At 39.0% G+C, this 20839-nt stretch overlaps 1 protein-coding gene across 3 annotated transcripts in view; it reads left to right on the forward strand.

The window, feature by feature from the left end:
• ITPR2 (inositol 1,4,5-trisphosphate receptor type 2) overlaps positions 1–20839 on the forward strand; it is a 586442-nt gene that overhangs the window by 486330 nt on the left and 79273 nt on the right. For all 3 annotated transcript variants that reach the window (XM_086401652.1, XM_086401653.1, XM_086401654.1), the window contains 4 exons: positions 2374–2569; positions 7024–7116; positions 19035–19165; positions 20289–20454. In XM_086401652.1, the coding sequence (XP_086257778.1) occupies positions 2374–2569; positions 7024–7116; positions 19035–19165; positions 20289–20454 (586 nt within the window). The remainder of the gene's footprint in view (positions 1–2373; positions 2570–7023; positions 7117–19034; positions 19166–20288; positions 20455–20839) is intronic.

Here is a 20839-nt window from a genome sequence, read left to right on the forward strand (position 1 = left end):
TCCAGAACAGCCATGTAGGAGGATTCAATAAGATGCTACATTTTCATTTACCCTAAAGCAATGGAAAGAGCCGCAGTGAAGAGTGGATTTGTCCCTTATCAACATAAGGATACAAAATTACATTCAAGGCAGTTAAGTTAGATTAGTATTCAGCAATCAAAGTAGATTTTTTTTTTCTAATCCAGGGATGCAAATGAATATCTTCTCTGCTCTGATTCACCATAAAACTTCCATTTAAAAAAATCTGCCTATGATATTTAATAAACAAGTTATATCATGTATTATATATGATATAATAGGTTATACCCAGAACCTTTTCCTGACTGTAATATGTAAAATTTATGACAGTGTTTTTATAAAAAACACCTCCCTGTTTATAAAATGGATAGTATGAGAGACTAATAATATCAAGACCCATTAAAGAAATAATATGAAAAGCATGTGAAATGATGTATGTAACTCTGCATTATTGAAGGAAAGGTTTTTGACAAAATAAGGGTATATTTGAATTATTATATGAGTTGTTAGTAGTAATGTTACTTTTAATTTGTGTTAACTTATTTTCTTTTTGCATTTTCCTCATCTTTCATCTTTCAAATTGTACAACACTGATGCTAATTTGTCTTCATTGGGTTGATTATAAAAGGATATATTTCATTTTCATGTTTAGAGTACTAGAAGGACATTTTATTGAATATAGTGCTAAAATAGTATTTCAATGTATTTTTAAATATTTTTATATTTAAAAAATATATGAATATGCACTCTCAGTTATGTCCACAAATGCCCGGGCATCCTTTAACCAGTAATAAAAACCACACTCTAGATTTTCCTTTCAGAAATAGAAGGAACCATTCATCTGTCTAATGTCAATACCTTTGCCTTCTCAAACTTCTGATTCCATACATATGGAATGGGGTCCCAAAATATGTATTTTTTAGCAAGCATCCCATCGGCTTCTGAAAACTAGAAACTTTCAGAAACTATCCAGAAATGAACTGGATATTTTGCCAGACCTTTTCTTTCAGCCACTGTTCAACTGAGGAAAAAATCTCCTTTCTGTCAACTAAATGTTTCAATCAGTTAAATAAGCTGGGTCAATAATTTGGAAGCTGAATAAGCATTGCTTAATTTGTCTTTATGGAAGAATATGGACTTTATTTCTAAATGTTGTAGCTCCCTCTTGAGATAAACAGATAGCAAATAGTTAAACATATGTTTTTATATTTGACCATCATAAAATATCAGTGTCTTAAAGTGAGCAAACAAGTTAATATCTTTACAGCAATTATTTGCACAGCTGCAGTTAAATTGGTAAGTCACCATATGAGCCTCAGCACTTAGAAAAACAGTGTACAAAACCCTGGTGTTTCTGAAAGGATGAGTGACACTGATAATCTAAACCAGTTCAGAAATTCTAATCATTGCCCACAGGTAGTAGAAGACAAAGCCAATTATTCCAGTGTTAAAAATACTATTCATTTCTATACTGCTATTAATGCCTTCTTTAAAGTAACTGTTAATTTATTGCTTTTAACTAGCTTTTGATAATAAACAGGTACTTTCTGATGTTTAATTTCAACATTATAACAATAAGTAAAATTTTCCTTAATGTTGACAACAGATAGCAAACACATACCTAGGTTCTTAATTAGAGCATAGATTTTCTACTACTAAATACAAAATAGATAGTAACTCATTAGAGGAAATGAATTAGCACTGTGTATTAGACTTTTGTTTCCACAAGTATATACTAAAGTAATAGATTTTGCCCTCATTCTACCTGTTTAACTAAGAAAGATGTTTACACATCTCAAATATTTTTAAATTGCATACTTTTTCTATTAATATTATAGTGGGCTCATAAAATTGAATTCTTGTCATCTCACCTCTAATCCCTTAATTAAACAATACATTGAATGAATCTGTCAATTATTCATCACATAGGTGAACATAATTCAGCATTTTCACATTAGCTATTTTACTTATTCCAGAGGCAACTGCAGAATATTAGAAAGATTAAAAAGAGGGAATAAGCAGCTAAGTTGATTACTTATAATATTATAATTCTAAATTCAAATTTGAATTTTCTGTGCTATTTCCATGTCTTAAAAAATTGATATTGGTTAGGAAATCAACAGATGCACATTATATATTATGTTAGAGTTATCTTTATTGAAAAGCAGTTTATTAATACATTCCAACTAGAGAAGAAATGCCTATCTTGGTTCATTTTTAAGGTCTTATTTATATTGTTATTCTCTCATGGATAAACTGAAATGGCTGCATTTGTATTTGTGATTACCCTGGTATTTGTTGCTTCATTGTATTTTTTTCCCTGCTTTTGTTTTCTTTTCTTTTTTTTTCCTGTAGCTTTTTGATTTGGTATATAGAGAAGAGACCCTGCTCAATGTCATAAAAAGTGTCACACGGAACGGCCGGTCCATTATTCTAACTGCAGTTCTTGCCCTCATCCTTGTCTACCTGTTTTCCATTATTGGGTTCCTTTTTCTGAAGGATGACTTCACTATGGAGGTGGATAGGCTGAAAAACAGAACTCCCGTCACAGGTAATGCAGTTAATATCCTTACAGAACTCGCAGGTTTGATCCCTGGGTTGCAATGATCCCTAGAGAAAGAAATGACAACCAACTCCAGCATTCTTGCCTAGGAAACCCCATGGACAGAGGATCCTGGTGGGCTGCAATCCATGGGATGGCAAAGAGTTGGACATAGTGACTGAACACGCACAGCTTGTACATAGCTTGTTAAGAGGATCACAGATAAACACTAATGGAGGCAATGTTTTCTTTCATTGCTTTGAAAACATTTTCTTATTCACTAAGAGCTCATGAGTGTGAAATACCCATAGGCTGTATGTTAGCTGACAGTGTATACTATTTAGGAAAATCTTTGTACAAGAAGCATCACATAAGCTCAGTCTCAGAACAGAAGTTTCAACAGTTGTTGGCTGTACTCCAGGAGACAGTTGACAATTTCAATTCAGGGTAACTGCTTTGAGATTCTTTTCCTTCTTTCCTCCTCTTTTTCCCATTGTGGGCTATCTCTCCCAAGAATATCCAGCATCATTCACAACCATTATTTCATACATTTTTCTTACAGTACATTATATTATACTTGAATAATTGGAAAGTATAAATGCTCAAAGTATTGTCATTAATACTGTCAGAATTAAGACTGTCCATGAGTCTGTGGCTGTCAGAATTTCTGTGTGATATTTATTTTTGTTGTCTGACTGGTTAGCCATGCCCCATTTATACTCACTGTGATTCTTGAGATGTGAGGGGTGATTCTTTCTGTCTTATTTTGGATTTTTTATTTATTATTTTCCCTGATGATTTCTTTTTTCCCTTTTGCCTACATTTGTTGTTTTGGTTAAATTTCATTCTTACTCTCACACTCTCCTGTTTTGCTAGATGGACGTCATAGTTACTGCACTTTGCTAACAGTTTCTCTGGGTGATTCCACTGCCTGTGGATTGCAGGGAAGGGAAGCCACAAAATAACACTCTCTTTCTTCAAACCATCAAATTTAAAAGCAGGATTGAATTAGTGGTGCTTTTAAAATATGGGATAATTAAGTGGCATTTAAATCTATTAGAGTCTAAGTGATCAAAGCGTAGAATAGAAACATCATATACATAAGTTGAAAGTTATTAAACTTGAGACAATTTCAGACCTAGGTAGTAGTCTTTGTTCACAGCCACATTGTACATTTTCTGCTATGACCTTTCTTGTTCTTCCTTAAATGTTTCTTTATCCAGAGATTTACAGGTATAAATATTTATAGGAAAACCTCATCTGTACAAATACACCCAAAACTCCACTTGTACTAAACTGTGAATTCGTATTCTCAAAAATCTTTGTCTTAAGTATTTACTAGGCTTAATCATATTGATTTATTCAATACAGAGTAAGTCTGACCCTTGAGTGAAGTTGTTCAGTTGTGTCCGACTCTTTGTGACCCCGTGGACTGTAGCCCAGCAGGCTCCTCTGTCCATGGGATTCTCCAGGCAAGAATACTAGAGTGGGTAGCCATTTCCTTCTCCAGGGGATCTTCCCAACCGAGGGATCGAACCCAGGTCTCCTGCTTTGCAGGCAGATGCTTTAACCTCTGAGCCACCAGGGAAGTCCAGGAAGCCTGACCCTTGGGCATCATAATTTCTGGATTCAAATGTATATAGTCATTATTGTTTTATGAATCTTGTAGTAAATAATTTTAATTGTGTTGTTTTAAAAGTAGGTTAGTGTCATTATATTATGGATATATTTTCCTTAGAAATATTATATTTTAAAGTCTTTTATGTCTTTTTTTAACAAAATAAGTAGCACTGAAACTAAAATGTCAAGATCATCACTAAAAATAATTATACGTTTATATGAAAACTGTTAAATAAAGCATTTGTAAATGCTATACAAATCTAGCACTCAAAACCAGCTAACTAAGTTAAACTTTTGATTCTTCAAAGACTGAGAGCTTTTTGTTTCATAGAGAGTGTGTGTATGTGATACCATTTCTTTGGAAAATCACTCATATTTACGTTGTTCATTGTTCAGTCACTCTGTCATGTCCAACTCTTTGCGACCCCATGGACTGCAGCACGCCAGGCTTCCCTGTCCTTCACTAACTCCCAAAGTTTGCTCAAAATCATGTCCATTGAGTTGGTGATGACATCCAACCATCTTATCCTCTGTCTCCCCCTTCTCCTGCCCGTAATCTTTCCCAGCACCAGGGTCTTTTCCAATGAGTCAGTTCTTCGCATCAGGTGGCCGAAATAATGGAGCTTTGGCTTAATTTCTAATTCTGTATATTATGGCTGTTGATACATAGCATAAAGTTTATCTTTCAGTTATTAAACACTATTTTCTCCCAGAGTTGAGTGAAATTGTCAAAGATACACATCTGGAGAGCAAGTGAAATTGGGAGTATATAAATACACAACCCTTCAGGGAATGTGAAGAGTCAGGGAGCAAAGAGGAGGTTGAGATTCTAGAGTGAATGACAGGAGCATCACAGGCACGTGGGAGAACAGGGGACCGATAATTTGCCAATGGCCTTGGGAATTCAGCACAATGCAGATCCCACCTTTGGCACCAGTAGAATCTGACTCTCTAGGTGCAGGAGGCGCCATCTGACAGTGTTCAGGGGAATCCACATGTTAGGTGAGCCCAAGGAGTTGGAGAGAAAGTGGTGTTGCCAGGTGGAGGGTCCGGAGTCTCCCCTGCTATCCCTCTTCCCTCTCCTCAGCGCTGGCCTCCTATCTCTCAACCTCCTTTCCTCTTCCCAGAAAACTGTAGAAACTTCCCAGATGGCTTCAGATGGCATCCTCTCTTCTGCTCGTCCATGTCATTCATTGCAACCATGGCTCTGGTTCTGTGTCTTATGCATTCAGAACCTTGCTGGATCCTGGGCTGGCTGTGGAATGCTTTGTTTAAAATCCTTAGCCTGGAAGCTCTGCCTCGTCTGTGCCTTTGCGGTGCCCCTTTTCATAACAGCTTGTTCCCGGAACTGCAACCTTTGCTCTCTACCTATGTAAATCCTATCTCCTCGAGATGGATCTTTTTCTGAAAAGCTTTGTAGTTTCCTTTTTAGAATTCCCTTCTCCCTCTCCTGATGTACTCCTTCACTTCACCTGTACTTCACTTCCTTTATTCAGCTATAACTATGTCTGTATGTCTCTGTGTTCCCTAATGTGGGTTCTTCAAGGCCCCAACTCTGAGCCCTCAGAGCCTAGCACAAAGTGAGTAAATATTTACTAATTTAAGGGAATGGCTATAAGGGACACTCAGGAACCTCACCTCTCTTTCTCTGACCACCTGACTCACACTACACCAGTGATATACCTGCCAAGCTGCCCCAGTCAGGGTGCGGGGAGAGACAGAGGTGAAATCGGCGACCTCCTTCCTCATAGACCCCAGCTCTCTCATCTCCAGGGCTTGTGTCAGCAGCAGACCCAGGCCTAGTCCCTCTCCTCATCACATGACCGAACTCCAGCCACCATTCTCCATTTCTACCCTCTCCTCATTAAACAACCAGGCTAACCTTGTGGGGGTGCTGCCCTGAAATGCACTTGAATATTTTTTCAGTGTATGAAAATGAACGGATGGAAGAGGAAATGGCAGCCCACTCCAGCATTCTTGCCTGGGAAATCCCCTGGACAGAGGAGCCTGGCAGGCTACAGTCCATGGGGTCACAAAGAGTTAGATACAACTTAATGGTTAAACAACCAAGAAGACAATAAACAAAATGTGCTTAAAGGGGAAAAAAAAAAAAAAGTGAACCAAATCCTCTCCCTGTATCTTCTGGACTTTCCTTGATGGCTTCATCAAGGAAAATAAATGGGTTTGAGAGGAATGAACCTCTTCACTTTGTTACTAACAGCAAACTATGTGAAACTTTTTTATGTGGAGAAGAAGGTTGCTATTTTCTGTTACATCTGGGCCAGGGAGGTAGGTGGTAAGCCAGCAAGCAGATGGATCCTTGGGGACTAAGGACAAAAACGAAGATCCGGAAAGGGATCTGGCAGATGATTCTCACTTCCTTGAGATACTTTATGCCCTGTGCCCAGGAGCCCACATTTTACAGTTGGAGCTGCCACCTCCAGCCATGGGCATCAGTGGCTGAGAGCTCATGGGGGTGCCAATGACCCTGGGGGACCGTGTTGCTGGCATTTCCAAGTCACAGCCCTGAATGCATTTGGCCGTGGGAAACTTGTTATACAGGGTGGTTAGCGCCTACAGAATTATTAATACTTTATCTCAGCCACTTTAAAAAGACAGAAAAGGCTTTTAGTGGGTTGGTCCAAGAACCTATTCTCTATTTATAAAATTGCTTCAGTAGGCAAAACTGTATTCAGAGTTCCACACTAACTTAACCAAAACCTTTAGGAAGGCAGCTAATTTGGAGTAATAGTGCCTTTTATGTGTGTGCCTTTGTAATTTATGCTCACTTCTTGTCACTTGTATATTCACCTCTTTACCCTGTCTCTGCTATGTGTTCTCAGGTAGCAATGCAGTTCCTACGATGACTTTAACTTCAATCCTGAGTACGTGCGAAAAGGACAACTGCTCACCTACAATACCAGCTTCAAATACAGGTTTGTAAAAGGGGCTCCAGGACAGCATGAACTCAATGATTCTGAAGTTATGTTTAGTTGATTAAAGTTATTACAGCTTGAGGCTTCCCTGATGGCTCATTCGATAAAGAATCCACCTGCAATGCAGGAGACCAGGGTTCAACCCCAGGGTTGGGAAGATTCCCCTGAAGTTAGAAAGTTGCTCTGAAAATTTCATGGTGAGTTGAAATAGAATGGAGGGTAAAAGAACCTAAAAGTTTCAAACTAGAGAAAGGATTCTCATATCCAACATTTTGTATTCTCACCCTGTTCTTTATATAATTTCTAATCATGAGAATTTTTCAGATTTACTCTGTGGTACATACTGCTAAAAATGCTGTTACTATATTGCAAAACCATACTGCACTAAGCAAGACCCTTTCCACTGTTTAGCCTTTCACTAAGAGTGTATTACCTTTAACAAAAGAATCCATCCATTAACAAAGAATGGAAAAGCATGGGTTTAGAACTCAAAAGGCTTGGTTATAATTCCTGACCTGTCGCTTTCTAGATTTAGGTCTTGTATATATTATGTAAATTTCCTAGATTTTGTTCAGATGGCTTGTCCTAAAAGAGAGGAAGGAAGGAAGGGAGGCAGGCAGGGAGATAAGGAGGTAATAGATAGATATATAGATAGATAGATAGATAAGGCTTATGATATTTTCTTGCCTGCAAGGAACAAATGTAACCATACATACAAAAAATTTTTTAAACTGTACATTGTCCTCTTAGGATGTGGCAGGAATTTGGAAACTAGGGCATATGTGAAATTTAATGAATTGTAGAAGGAATTAGTGATCTATTTCCAGAAGCAGCAGAGATTTAGGAAGTGTTTAGATATTTCAAGAGTTCTATATATAAAAAAGGAATGGATTTAATCTCTGTGATATATACAAAAGGCAAAATTGGACTCAGAGAAAGTGAGGGAAGCAAGAGTTAAACACAGCATAAGGATGGATTTCCTCCCTTCCATCCAGAAGGACATTGTTTAGTCATAACAATAGAGGATTTTTCCCCAAGTTGCTTCTTACCATATGATGTCGCACTATTGCTTGAAGCCCAACAAAAACGAACAATCCCTTCTACTGACTGAATGTTTCATTCTCTATGACCTAAAGGGCGAGTTAAACACATTCATATGTTCCATTGTGCTTTGAAGGTGGCTCAGTCGTAAAGAATCCGCCTGCCAGTGCAGGAGATACAGGAGATGCAGGTTTGATCCCTGGGATGGGAAGATCCCCTGAAGGAGGGCAGGTCCCTGGGTTGGGAAGATCCCCTGGAGGAAAGCATGTCAACTCACTCTAGTATTTGTGCCTGGAAAATCCCATGAACACAGAAGCCTGGTGGGCTACAGTCCATAGTGTCGTAAAGAGTCAGACATGGCTGAGCAAGCACGCACGTGTATGTTCCATTCCCATGTGCCAGCAGCTCTAGGCACTGTGAGCAGAGACCACTCGGACTTCTTTTCTCCCTGACCTCCTGGGTACCCAGTTCAGGCCTATAAACCACAAACCAGTTTGTTCTCTCTTTGTGTAGCTTTACTGTGCTCTGCAGTTGCTGAAATCCCATTACATGCCTCCTCAGGCTTGTACACCTCCAATCTCTTCATTCTTGCCTATGTATTATGGCCATGACTCGTCATGTAACACTCCAAGGCAAGAGGTTGAATGGGGTGATGATTTTCAGGATAGTGCAATTTGCAGTCACACCACACTCTTGACCCATATTTGACTGACTCTCAGTTAAAATGCTGTTCTTCAGTGGTTCAGCTATCAAGCCATAAATGCCTATTCTGTGGTCACGTAATTGGGAGTTTGGGATTTCAAGTATAAAACCATGCATTTATATTTATATATTTCTGCCAACCCATAGCCCCAGGCTGTCCCAGTTTTCCCTGTGAATAGAGGAGGGGCGTCTTGACCAGATGGTCTCTAGGTTTCAGGTCCCTTCCAGTGCTCACGTGCCATGAGCTCATGGTGTCCTAATGAATCGTGATTCTGTTAAGCAGTATATTCATTCTCTCTCGTGTCATCGTCAAGTCTGATAAGCTCTAAAACAGGGGTTAGCAAACTTGGCCCATGGGGAAATCTGAGAAAAAAACATGTCAAATGTCACTTGTTTCTGTACAGCTCTCAGGCTAAGAATGTTTGCAACTGAATTCATTGACTTTATTTATAGTCTCAAATATTGTTATGTGTCTTTAGAATGGCATATAAATAAAATAAGAGGGAAAGTTAACTCAGCAAAAAGAGAATGAGTATTTTTAACGACAGTCTTAAAGTTTCATATTTAATATGTAGCTTTTGTTAAACTTATTTGCATTAAAGTTTTTTTTTTCCTTTAAAGAAAAAGATGCATTGGAGACTATATGTAACCCACAAGGCCTAAAATATTTGTCTTGTGGCTCTTAACAGAATAAATTTTGCCAGCCTCTAGAAGATTTTCACAGAAGGTGCTAGAAATGTTACATGGAGACAATGCTAAGAACAGAGTCCTTGGCATGCAGCCACTGAAAACAAACTTTCAGATTGTTGTAGGCACGTTTTGTGCATCATTCACCCACAAAGAAATCTGTCTTAAATAAACTACCATTTAGCCCATGTTCCTCTGTCTTTAAAAAAAAATATATGACATGAGGCTACTTCTTAATGCCTCCTTGCCAAAGCCTGGATACGTAAAATCTGCCAGTATTCTCAATTTGAGGTTAGTCAGAACCCATATTGTCTTTCTTTTGATCCTGACTCCTTCCCACATTATCCTTTAAATGACATCCCTTATCTGGGGGAATCAGCATTAATCTTACTTGTCATAGTTTGCAGAGTTTATCATAATATCAAGTTCAGGTCTGTAGATGTTTCTCTTCTCTTGCCATTATCCATGATTCAAAAAAATCACAGACAGCTATTTCAAAGATGTAGACCTAGTTTAAGTAGCTGGCTAAATTTAAATCGCTCTTGGGATCTTTCGGCTACCTTGAACATCAATTTATTGTCTTAAGTACTTGTTACTTCTTCAATTCAACGTTCTTTCTCCTTGACCGAATACGAAAACAAGTATGTTAAAAAATTTACTTTCTTGTTAGCAAAAGTATTTTAACAACATGATCTCAAGTAGAGTGGCCAGGCAAGAAAGAATACTGGCTTGGGTTGCCATTTCCTCTTCTAGAGGATCTTCCTGACCCAGGGATCGAACCCACTTCTGCTGCATCTTCTGCACTGGCAGATGGATTGTTTACCACTGTACATTGGCACAGGGGGCTGGAAAATTCTTTGCTGTGGGGACTGTCTTGCGCATTGCAGGATACTTAGTAGCATCTCTGGTCCCTACCCTCTAAATGCCAGTAGTATTCCTGCCTTGTTACTGTTGCTATTCAGTTGCCAAGTCGTGTCCAGCTCTTTGTGACCTCATGGACTGCAGCAGGCCACATCTCTCTATCCCTCACCATTTCTCAGAGTTTGCCCAAGTTCATGTCCATAGAATGTGATGCCATCCAACCATCTCATCCTCTGTTGCCCTCTTCTCCTTCTGCCTTCAATCTTTCCCAGCATCAGGGTCTTTTCCAATGATTGGGCTGTTTGCATCAGATAGCCTAATTATTAGAACTTCAGTTTCAGTATCAGTCCTTCCAGTGAGTATTCAAGGTTAATTCCCTTTATGAAAAGGAAAAAAAAAATTTTTTTTTCCTTTTTTAAAAAACAAATATACTGAAACAGTGGTTTGATTTTAAGAGGAAAATATTGGTTTGTCAGTAAACCAACAAAGAAACTGGTGTTCCTCCTGCCAGAGTTTATAAGGGAGGCTGACCCAGCACAGCAGCTGAGCATCAGTGGTGCTTGTCCACCACTCAGCATCCAGAAGCTCTAAGGTGCAGTGTGAGAGCCGTGGGAGCCCACTTGCCAAGAATGAGGTCCTCCAGGTCATACATGGGCGCACACATCCCAGGATGTGGCTGTCCAGCTCTGTGCAAGTCTGCGAATTTCAGGCTTTTGTCAGTTCCCCAGGCCTTGTTGTAGATGCTCAGCCAGGTATTCTGGTGTCATTGTTTCACATATTCTCACTAAATGTGATATTTTGACCTTAACATTTAACACAATGAAGTGTTTTTGTAAATTAGAAATTAAGCCAAATCAGTACAGATCCTCTGTGATGACAGTGATATATTAATAATTATGAAAACCTTGTGTATTCATTCATTTATCCATACAACAACATTTGTTGAGTCTCTATTATGGGCCAGCCATTGAATAAAAGATAATCCTGGACATTATGGAATTTATAAAATAGTGAGGGAAGCAAAGTTGCAAAATATGGAACTATGTATGGTGCTATGATAGGTAATCACAAGAGAGCCTGGCTGTTGACAATCAGAGAAGCCCTTCTGAGGAGGGATTATTTACACTGAGATTTGGAGGATAAAGGGGGCCAGTCAGGCCAAGAGGAAGAAAAAGCCATCTAGACTCAGGGAACTGCATAAATGAAGGCCTTGAGGCATGTTCAAGGATAGAAAAATGCTACTAACTATCCTCATATTATAGGTAGAAACACTGAAGGACAGAGCCATTCAGTAAGATCACAGCTAGTAAATCAATTTAGATCTCTGATTCAAGGCCTATGTTCCAGCCTTCTAAATTTTATCACCTCCTAATTAAAGGATTAATCTCTACAAATTATTTATTTCCTAGCCAAAATTTAGAGATTGTTATAATTCTGCCTACCATATTGCCTTTCCCCTAAGAGTGCTTAGATTTTCTTTATGCATATTGTCTTCTGAGGCAATTTCTTAAAAAATAAATCTTCTCTCTTATGTGTTTATCAACTGGAGTTAATGCTCTCACCTGTCCCCCTGGCCTGAGGATGCTTGGCAATGTCTGGAGACATTTCTGGTGGCCATGACTCTGGGAAGAGTCCTACTGGCATTTAGAGGGTAGGGACCAGAGATGCTACTAAGTATCCTGCAATGCGCAAGACAGTCCCCACAGCAAAGAATTTTCCAGCCCCCTGTGCCAATGTACAGTGGTAAACAATCCATCTGCCAGTGCAGAAGATGCAGCAGAAGTGGGTTCGATCCCTGGGTCAGGAAGATCCTCTAGAAGAGGAAATGGCAACCCAATCCAGTATTCTTTCTTGCCTGGAAAATTCCATGGACAGAGGAGCCTGGTAGCTCCAATCCATGTGGTCGCAAAGAGTTGGGCACAACTGAACACAGCACAAATGTCAATAGTATTAAGACTGAGAAACCCTGTTCTGTCATAAATCCTGTTTGGATACTGGTTTATATTATAGCTCTGAATGCACATGAATAAAAGATTTCCCACAATACCACTATAACCCGTCACTTTTACCTACTACATTATACAGAGAACAGAACTTCCTGTTTCCCTATGGACAGATGGGGACAGTTCTTCCAGGCATAGCACCCCAGGGGCAGAGTCTCCATTTTTTTAGGCTGGACCTGAGCTAGAAGTTGTAGGGAAAGCAGGGTATGATTTTGCAAGGGAAGCTCCCAGAGTAGGGAGGAAAGAATCCTGCAGGGATTTCAGCACTGGAGGTGTGATAGAGAGGCTGGTGGGAGATAGAGTTGGTGGCCATAGCTGTTCATCATTAGGGATCATTCCTAAATGAGTATTAAAAGCTACAGGAAAGCTTGTATTAATCTCCTTTTCCTTCTGTGCCCTTTTTACATTTGACATGGTAAGTGATGAAATCCATTTGATTGAAAATGGATTTGATCTTGGAGCCCTGGCCACCTTGAAATTTTGGCCACATGTGTTTAACTGCAAAAGTAGAATGAAAGCTAGAACCTGGGGTTTGTTGTCCAGCATGTGTCACTTAGATTTAAAAATAACTTTGCTATGTGTTTAAGACCAGGATGAAATTTTAATTTGCAAGCCCTAGTGTGCATTTGTGAAGGTTTTGGTTTGTCACCTAGTGGACAGCAGGTCCACATTACAAAAGACCCGGACACACACAGAAGCATGATAACAAGCCTCGCGGGGAGTGGGAGGCTGAGCTGCCAGCTCCTGGGGAAGCTCCACGAACGTGGGTAGGGTCATTGTCCCAGAGGCAGCAAATCCTTGTGGCAGCTGGCAACCAACTGTGGTTGAATAAAGAAACAAAAAACCTTTTATTTGCTGCAGACCTCCCTGACTTCCTGGAAAAAAAAATATTCTCTTTAAAAAAAAAAAAAAACTGATTTTCTAAAAAAGTAAGATTTTTTTGAGGCAAGAGCTGGACATGACTGAGCATGTGCATATGCATATTATATATATAATATGCGTGTGTGGGTGTTAAAGCCTCTTCAGTAATGTCCAACTCTGTGCAACCTATGGACTGTGGCCTGCCAGTCCCCTCTGTCCATGAAATTTTCCAGGCAAGAATACTGGAGTGGGTTGCCATGCTCTCCTCCAGGGAATCCTCCTGACCTAGGAAACGACTCACATCTCCTGCAGCTCCTGCATTGCAGGCAGATTCCTTACTCCTGAGCCACCAAGGAAGCCCTATATATGACATATATTGTAATTATTTTCTAAGTTCAAATCATTTGAATAGACAGGAAAAAGAGGAAGTTAACAGATGTCCAACATCTATGGGTTATTCACATTGAATATATTCTGGTATTTTACTGTAATAAAAAAGACTGATGAATAGCAGAAACCAGTCAGTCTTTATATTGCTTTACATTTTGTCTTCCTACTGGGTGTCCAATGTTTTCATTTTTTTTTCCCTAATAGTTTTTTTAAATCAGCAATTCCATATTGAGTTGATTGTGATTAAAGTTCAAGGCCAACACACATGAAGTTCTCAATTGTACTCATAGTTTCAAATATATCTCAATGGCAATCTGTTGCTTTCCAAGAAACCATAAAAAAGAAATAATTGTTACAGCAGAAAAATGGCATTAGTAAACACTCTTATTCAAGCATGTCCAGTATTAAAAAAATTTACAGACTAACACCTCAGATCAGGGGAATTATTTCAGAGTCAATAGGATATATTTTTATTTCTTTTCTCATATGAAACATTCCTATTAGGAATTTTAAAAAATCCTTCATAATACTACTAAACTGAAAATGAGGATAATTTAACCTCATATTATTCAAGTACAGAATTTGTTGATTGTATTAAAAGTATAGCTTTGCATGAGATTTGACAGCCATCTATCAATAAGATTGCTAATTATGATACCTAGAATTTATTACACCCTAAATACACGCCAAGCAGTGTTCTAAGTTACTTACATGAATATACTTAGTTCTTAAAATGTATCCACGTGAAAGTCTATTTCCATTAAGTTTTCCTTTCTGCATGTAAACAACTATGTCCTCTCACTTCCTTTAGAACCATCTCTGTTTTTCATCATTCCCCCTTTGCCATCATTAGTTCGATCATTGTTCTTATAACTGGAATCTTTTCCTTATTACCATCTAGTCTCTTTTTTCTTATAAACACTTTTGGGTCTTAATTGAATCTTCTTTAGCATTCGCTTATTCCCCTCCCCCCAAACTAGTATCCTGTTAATCTCTTCCCTTGCAGTACCAACTTTTTCTCTAAAAACAATTGATGTACACTCTCTCCTTCAATTTCTGAATCAACTCTCTTCTCTTCCACTATTTGCCATCTTCCTATTGTTTCCTGATGACCTAATTGTTAAATCCAGTGACCTTTTCTTCTTTCTCCTTGCCTTTGACCCTTGTGTAATTTTGATGTTTTTTGTTATTCTCTTCATCTTTAAATTAGTGTCTTCCTTAATTTTGAATCACAGTACATCATAGCTCTCTTGTCCTCTCTAGCCTTTTAAAATGTTTTCTCATTTTCATATCCCATAAACAAAGATCCTCTTAGATTCTTCCCTTGTCTTCATCAAAACACAAGCATCCAATTCCTCCTCCCAAAGTTTCTGTTTCTGTGTTTAATGAGACCATCCTTTCCCAAGTGACCGCTGGCTGGAAGCTTCAGTCTGGTGCTTAGCATTGCCATCTCCTTCCTATCAAGTCCCCCTAGTTCCTGTTCTTTCATCCTGTTTATTCTCACAGCCATTACTCCAATTCAGACTCATAGCACTTCATGCCTGAATTATTGCAACTGCCTCCTAAGTGGTCTTCCTACATCTAGTCATTCTCTCCTCTTCAGTTCACCCACTATATCACTGCTAAGACCACTTGTCAGAAATCACTGCTTTGAATATTTTCTCCCCTACCCCAACTTAAGATCGCCACAATCCTCCATTGCCTGCCAGCTAAAATCCAAACTCCTTAGAGCTTTCAGAGAGCTCCCAGTTTATCTCCAGCCATATCTTACACTCCTCTACATACTGCTATTCATTTTTAAGCAAATTTTTTTTTTCTTAACTCTGGGGCTCTCTGTCCATGCCTTGTGAAATGCCAATCTCCTGCTGTCTTACTCTATTGAATAGTCACGGCAAACTCAGTATCTGCATTAATTAAAAGGGCTCCCCTCTCATTATCCTTATTATTAAAAGTTCTCACTCTGTTTTGATCTCTTTGTGCCACTCGTGTAGCTTTTATCATGTGTTAATTTGTCTGGTTATTTAAGTCCATGTTTTATCTCATACTATTTTGCCAACTAGATGGTAAATCACCTTCCTTCTGTATGAAATTCTCCAGTGCCTCCTCATAGCTTTCTGGATAAAGTTTAAACTCTTCACCTGGGTGTATGATTCTTGCAGTAATCTGGCCCCTACCTGCTTCTCTTCTTACAGCTCCCATATTCATCTGTATACCCCAAAGGCCCAGCCATTCCTGGTCTACTATGTTTTTTGGGGGGTGGGCTGCACTAGCAGCATGTTAATCTTAGCTCTGCAATCAGGAATGGAAACCACATCCCTTCCATTGACCGTACGGAGTCTTAACCACTGAACCACTAGGGCAGTCCCAAAGCCCAGCCATCCCAATCCATGTGTCATTCCGCAAACACTCCAGATACTTTCATGCCTGTTTGCCTTTGCTCATCCCATTTTATGTGCCTGGTATGTCTTCATTCATCTTATTGACGAAGGATGCCCCTCTTTCAGTAGTCAACCCAGGTGCCACCTTCTCCAGGATGCTGTCCCTGACGCCCCCGCCCATGAGATGCATATCTATCCTGCTTCCTTGGTACCCAGGCCTTGCCTTTGTTCGTATGCTGACCTGTGTTTCCTAGAGGACCATGAGTTTCCTGGGGGTTGCAACACTTTCATCTTCTCACCTATATTTCCAGTGCCTAGCCCAGGGGCTCTTGATGAAGTGAAATGAGGCAGGCTTGGCATGGGGAAAGCCAGCTGGTTATGTAGGTAAGTCTCCACCAGGTGGCATTTACTTAGGTGAGTTCACCATGACTCAGGGCCTGGCTCTCAGCCTGAATGCCTGGGAGCTTGGCTCAACAAATCGTGAAAAGATCCATCTCATAAAGGTAGAAACTTATTATCCACACTCACAGAGCCTGCTATGTGAAATCAGCATGCTTATGCACTAGTTATGAAGTGAGTGGACTGGGCTTTTGCTGGCATTGACCCTGACCTGGGCACTCTGCCTTTGTTTGCATGTCACACAGGAAGCCAGTTCTCCTCATGTGTTGGCGGCCAATCTATTTTACTTCACAATGGCTAATCACGTGAGTTGCGTGTGGATTGTACTGGCTCACCTCCCAAAGAACAAACAACCTCACTTCTCAATTATTGGGGAGAAATGGGCGCACTTTCCTGTAGCTTCTGTGAACTGATTAACCTACATGTAATAAGTCTTTAGTAAACACTGGTGTCGTATGATCAGGCAGTTGCTGATTAGATAAATAAATGCCACTAGATAGAAAATTATTTGAAAGTCTAACCGTGGCAAAGTAGCATAAGACATACTACACAAGATGGCACTGCTGGAAAACCATATTTCTCTTCAAAATTTCCTTTACCTCTTTTACATGTTTCTAACTGTTTTCTTCACATGCCTCTTGCCATCACCACCACCAGGCACCGGGACCTAGCCAAGCACTTCGCACACTGAGCTTTCTCTCTGTCTTCTCTGCCTTGCTTGTCTCTTCTGCTGCTCTGACGGCTGTCACCACAAGCTTCCCCTCCTCCACATCTAGTCTGTCTCCAAAAGCAGTTTCATTTCTTCTACTTTCTAAGTCAGAATATGCCTTGATGCTCACCTCTGAGGTTCACGGTCCAGCGCAGGCTCTGCCAGTATCTTCAATGCCGCATTTAGTGCTTGCCCACCTCTGACTTCCGCCCTTCTCTCAAGGTGTATGTTCTGCTTTTTTTATTTTTATTTTTTGCTGTTCAAAGCAAATTTATTTATTGTTCCTAATCAACACTATTAATAAATCCGGGATTCTGTATGTTATGGATTTTTCTTAACCACTAGATAGGTCAGAATTAGAATAAATGGTGAGCAGTGGGGTATGAAAACATTTGATTTTTCAAGGGAGTCATATTTTTCCATCAGTTCCACTTCAGAATATTTTACTATGTATTTTTCCCCTCATCTTTCTGATTTTGAATTTCACTATGTAACTGATTTAAAAAAACAAATGAACTGGTATTCCACTATGGAGAACAGTATGGAGGTTCCTTAAAAAACTAGGAATAAAACTATCATATGACCCAGCAATCCTGCTACTGGGCATATACCCTGAGGTGCATGTTTTAGAAAGAAACAACTCTGAGTAAAGGGAAAATACCAGATCCGCCATCCATGTGATGTTAAAGTCAGCTTACAAGAAGAAAGCCAGCCTTTCATAACAAAGTACCAAAGAAACTATAATGGATCATGTACACAAAATTAGAAGGATTCTTTTCCCTTTGGTAGTGGTGATTTTTACACTCACACCATAACATGCAGACTGGCTACATAATTCCAAAATTCAGCACCATTATGGTTTTTTAATCTAACAAGAAAAATACATTTCTTCTCACTTCTCAATTTAAGACATCTTGATTCTAATTCCCAACTTGTGTGAACTTTTTATTATTTTAAGTGACTGAGAGATTACTACCAATTTTAGTAATTTTATCTTTAAAAAAATAAAACTAGGAATTTTTCTGTCACATAGTAATTTTTTTCCTCTCTCTATTTGTCCCTAAATATTTTCACATCTGGAGGAGGACTTGGCAACCCACTCCCATATTCATACCTGAAGAGTCCCATGGACAGAGGAGCCTGGCGGGCTATGGTCTCCATAGAGTCACAAAGAGTCAGACACGTCTGAAGTGACTTAGCATGCACATGTTCACATAAACACATTCACATAAAGTAAATTATTCACATGAAACAAATTGTTCACATCAATGCGTTGTAGCACTGTGCTAGCCATTCAGAAAGTGTAGTCACTTACCAAAGAAATGAAATAATATCTGCCCTCAACTTGCAAGCACTTACTATGGGTATGCCAATCTCTGTGCCAAGTCTTTTACATACCTTAAATAAAATCCTTAAACAACCCTCCAAAGAGTTTAATCCTTAAACGATTTCCCCATTTTACAGATGAGTACACTGAGGTTAATAACTTGCCCAAGTCCCAGTTCTGGAACAGAGTAGAGTTTGAAGCTGGGCTCGCCTAGCTTTCTTTTACACATTCTTTCCCCTGGGTGAGTTGATTGTTTTCAGAAGGTTTTATGGAAGTCCCCCCACACCACGACAATGCCCAATGAACAGTAACTTTCTTATATTTCATCCTTTTCATTCTGTCATTTTCCACGGATGGAAGAAAAAGTGATTTGGGGATATTACACATGTGGCTTTATCAGTCTATGTCAGTCTTGGGATGCCATATAGAATGTGTATTATTAATATATGACTTCAAGAAAGTGTGTCCTGGCACAGTTATGAAGAAATAGATCTTTAGATGTCAAAAAGAGTGTTCAAAGACGTGAGTTTGCTGTACAGTTTGACTTTGTGTTTTTATAGCTGATGAGGAATATGAAGATGGGATTGAAAGGACATGTGACACTCTTCTAATGTGCATTGTGACCGTCCTGAACCAGGGCCTCAGGAATGGTGGAGGCGTGGGCGACGTGCTGAGAAGACCATCAAAAGATGTAAGCTGGAGAAAAATAGTTTTTCACGGAGCACATGATCTTTTTGTTAGCCTTTCTTAACAGCATTTACAACCCAGTTTTTGTTTATAGGGTACTCCATTTTATGTTGTTTGCTATAAAAATATAATGGTAGCTCTTGAAAGCAACCCATTGTATAATAGAATTCCATAGAAATAGCAAATGTCCTAAAAATCTATATATGTTAGTAGGTCATGACATCTTACCAACTTTGAACTGTATATTGTATGACAGCAACAAAATCATGACTTCTGACTTTATGGAGGAGTTTGATTGTTACATAAATAACAGAAACCAGGCTGTCTCTTGTCTCTCAGTTTTTGCAAGCATGGAGATTTACTCTTTGCCTCTGAATAGGGACAACCTCCATTATTTGTCCACAAGGAATATCCAATCTGAATGGATTCTAACAGGATTTCATATATTAAAACGGCAAGGCTGAAAAACTTCTCGTTGGTGGCAGCATCTCAAGTCCCCCACTGGGAGCTTGAACAAGTTCAATCCTCTAACTGGCCAGCCACATCACGTTGTCCATCCATCTCATGTTTCTTCATCTATTAAACACCTAGATTATCTGATCTCTAATGTATATTTTAATAACATTTATCAAGTAGAAATATGCTTGAGTTGAATGTACTTGACCCTATAAGGCCAAGAGCAAAATCTCCTTCAGAAATGGACAGACCGTTAGATGATACTCAAATTTCCAGTCTCTTTGACCTTTGGAAATGGCATTTGTTTACCTTCTGGGTAGCTCCTGGGATAGGAGCCTACTGCACCAAAATGCATGTAGCATAATTACATGTAAAGTGATTTTTAATACATGATAAATCCTTCCTTTGGAGAAGAAGAGTAAAAGTGCATGGAAGGAGTCTAGGGACAGACTGGAAAGTTTTCCTCACAAAACTTATAAAGTAAATGAAGATAAAAAGTGGGTCTTATTTTTTTCTAACTTGGAATACTATTTATAGTCATTGAGCAAACAGTTATTGAATATATACTTTCTGCTAGACAATATGCTAAATCAACATGCATTGAAAATGTGAGTTTGTATACATACATGATAGAAGGTTTTTTTTAATGTTTTTAAAATGTTTGATTTCAGGAGCCCTTGTTTGCTGCTCGTGTGGTTTATGACCTTCTTTTTTATTTCATTGTCATCATTATCGTTCTGAACTTGATTTTTGGGGTTATCATTGATACTTTTGCTGATCTCAGAAGTGAAAAACAGAAAAAAGAAGAAATTCTAAAGACCACCTGCTTCATCTGTGGTAAGTGTTCTCAAGATACTAAAATAAGATTGAAAGAAACTGCCCAGTAGAAAGGAGGGGATGGAAGGATTTTTTGTTTGTCATGCCTTGGGAAAAATTATTTCAAAATGAAAGCTGGACAAAATTCAGATTATGTAACTGAGCATTGGACCGGGATACTCTGCTTCCAGAAATAGAAGAATCACACCCCAAAGCTCTCTTGTCATTATTTCTGCCATTTGTATGATTCTCTAACTATAGCATGTGTTGCAAAATGCCAGAAGGTTCCACCAACTGGCAAACAGATTTTTCATCACAATAACATATTGATTAAACAATAGAATGATTTTTATTTTATTCTGTTAGATTATGAATCCACAGATGAGTTTTCCAGCAGCTTGAACTT

Source organism: Bos grunniens, chromosome 5 (genome assembly GCF_055505025.1).
Source record: "Bos grunniens cultivar Pamir isolate PY7600 chromosome 5, Bosgru_T2T1.0, whole genome shotgun sequence".
Classification (NCBI taxonomy): Eukaryota; Metazoa; Chordata; class Mammalia; order Artiodactyla; family Bovidae; genus Bos; species Bos grunniens.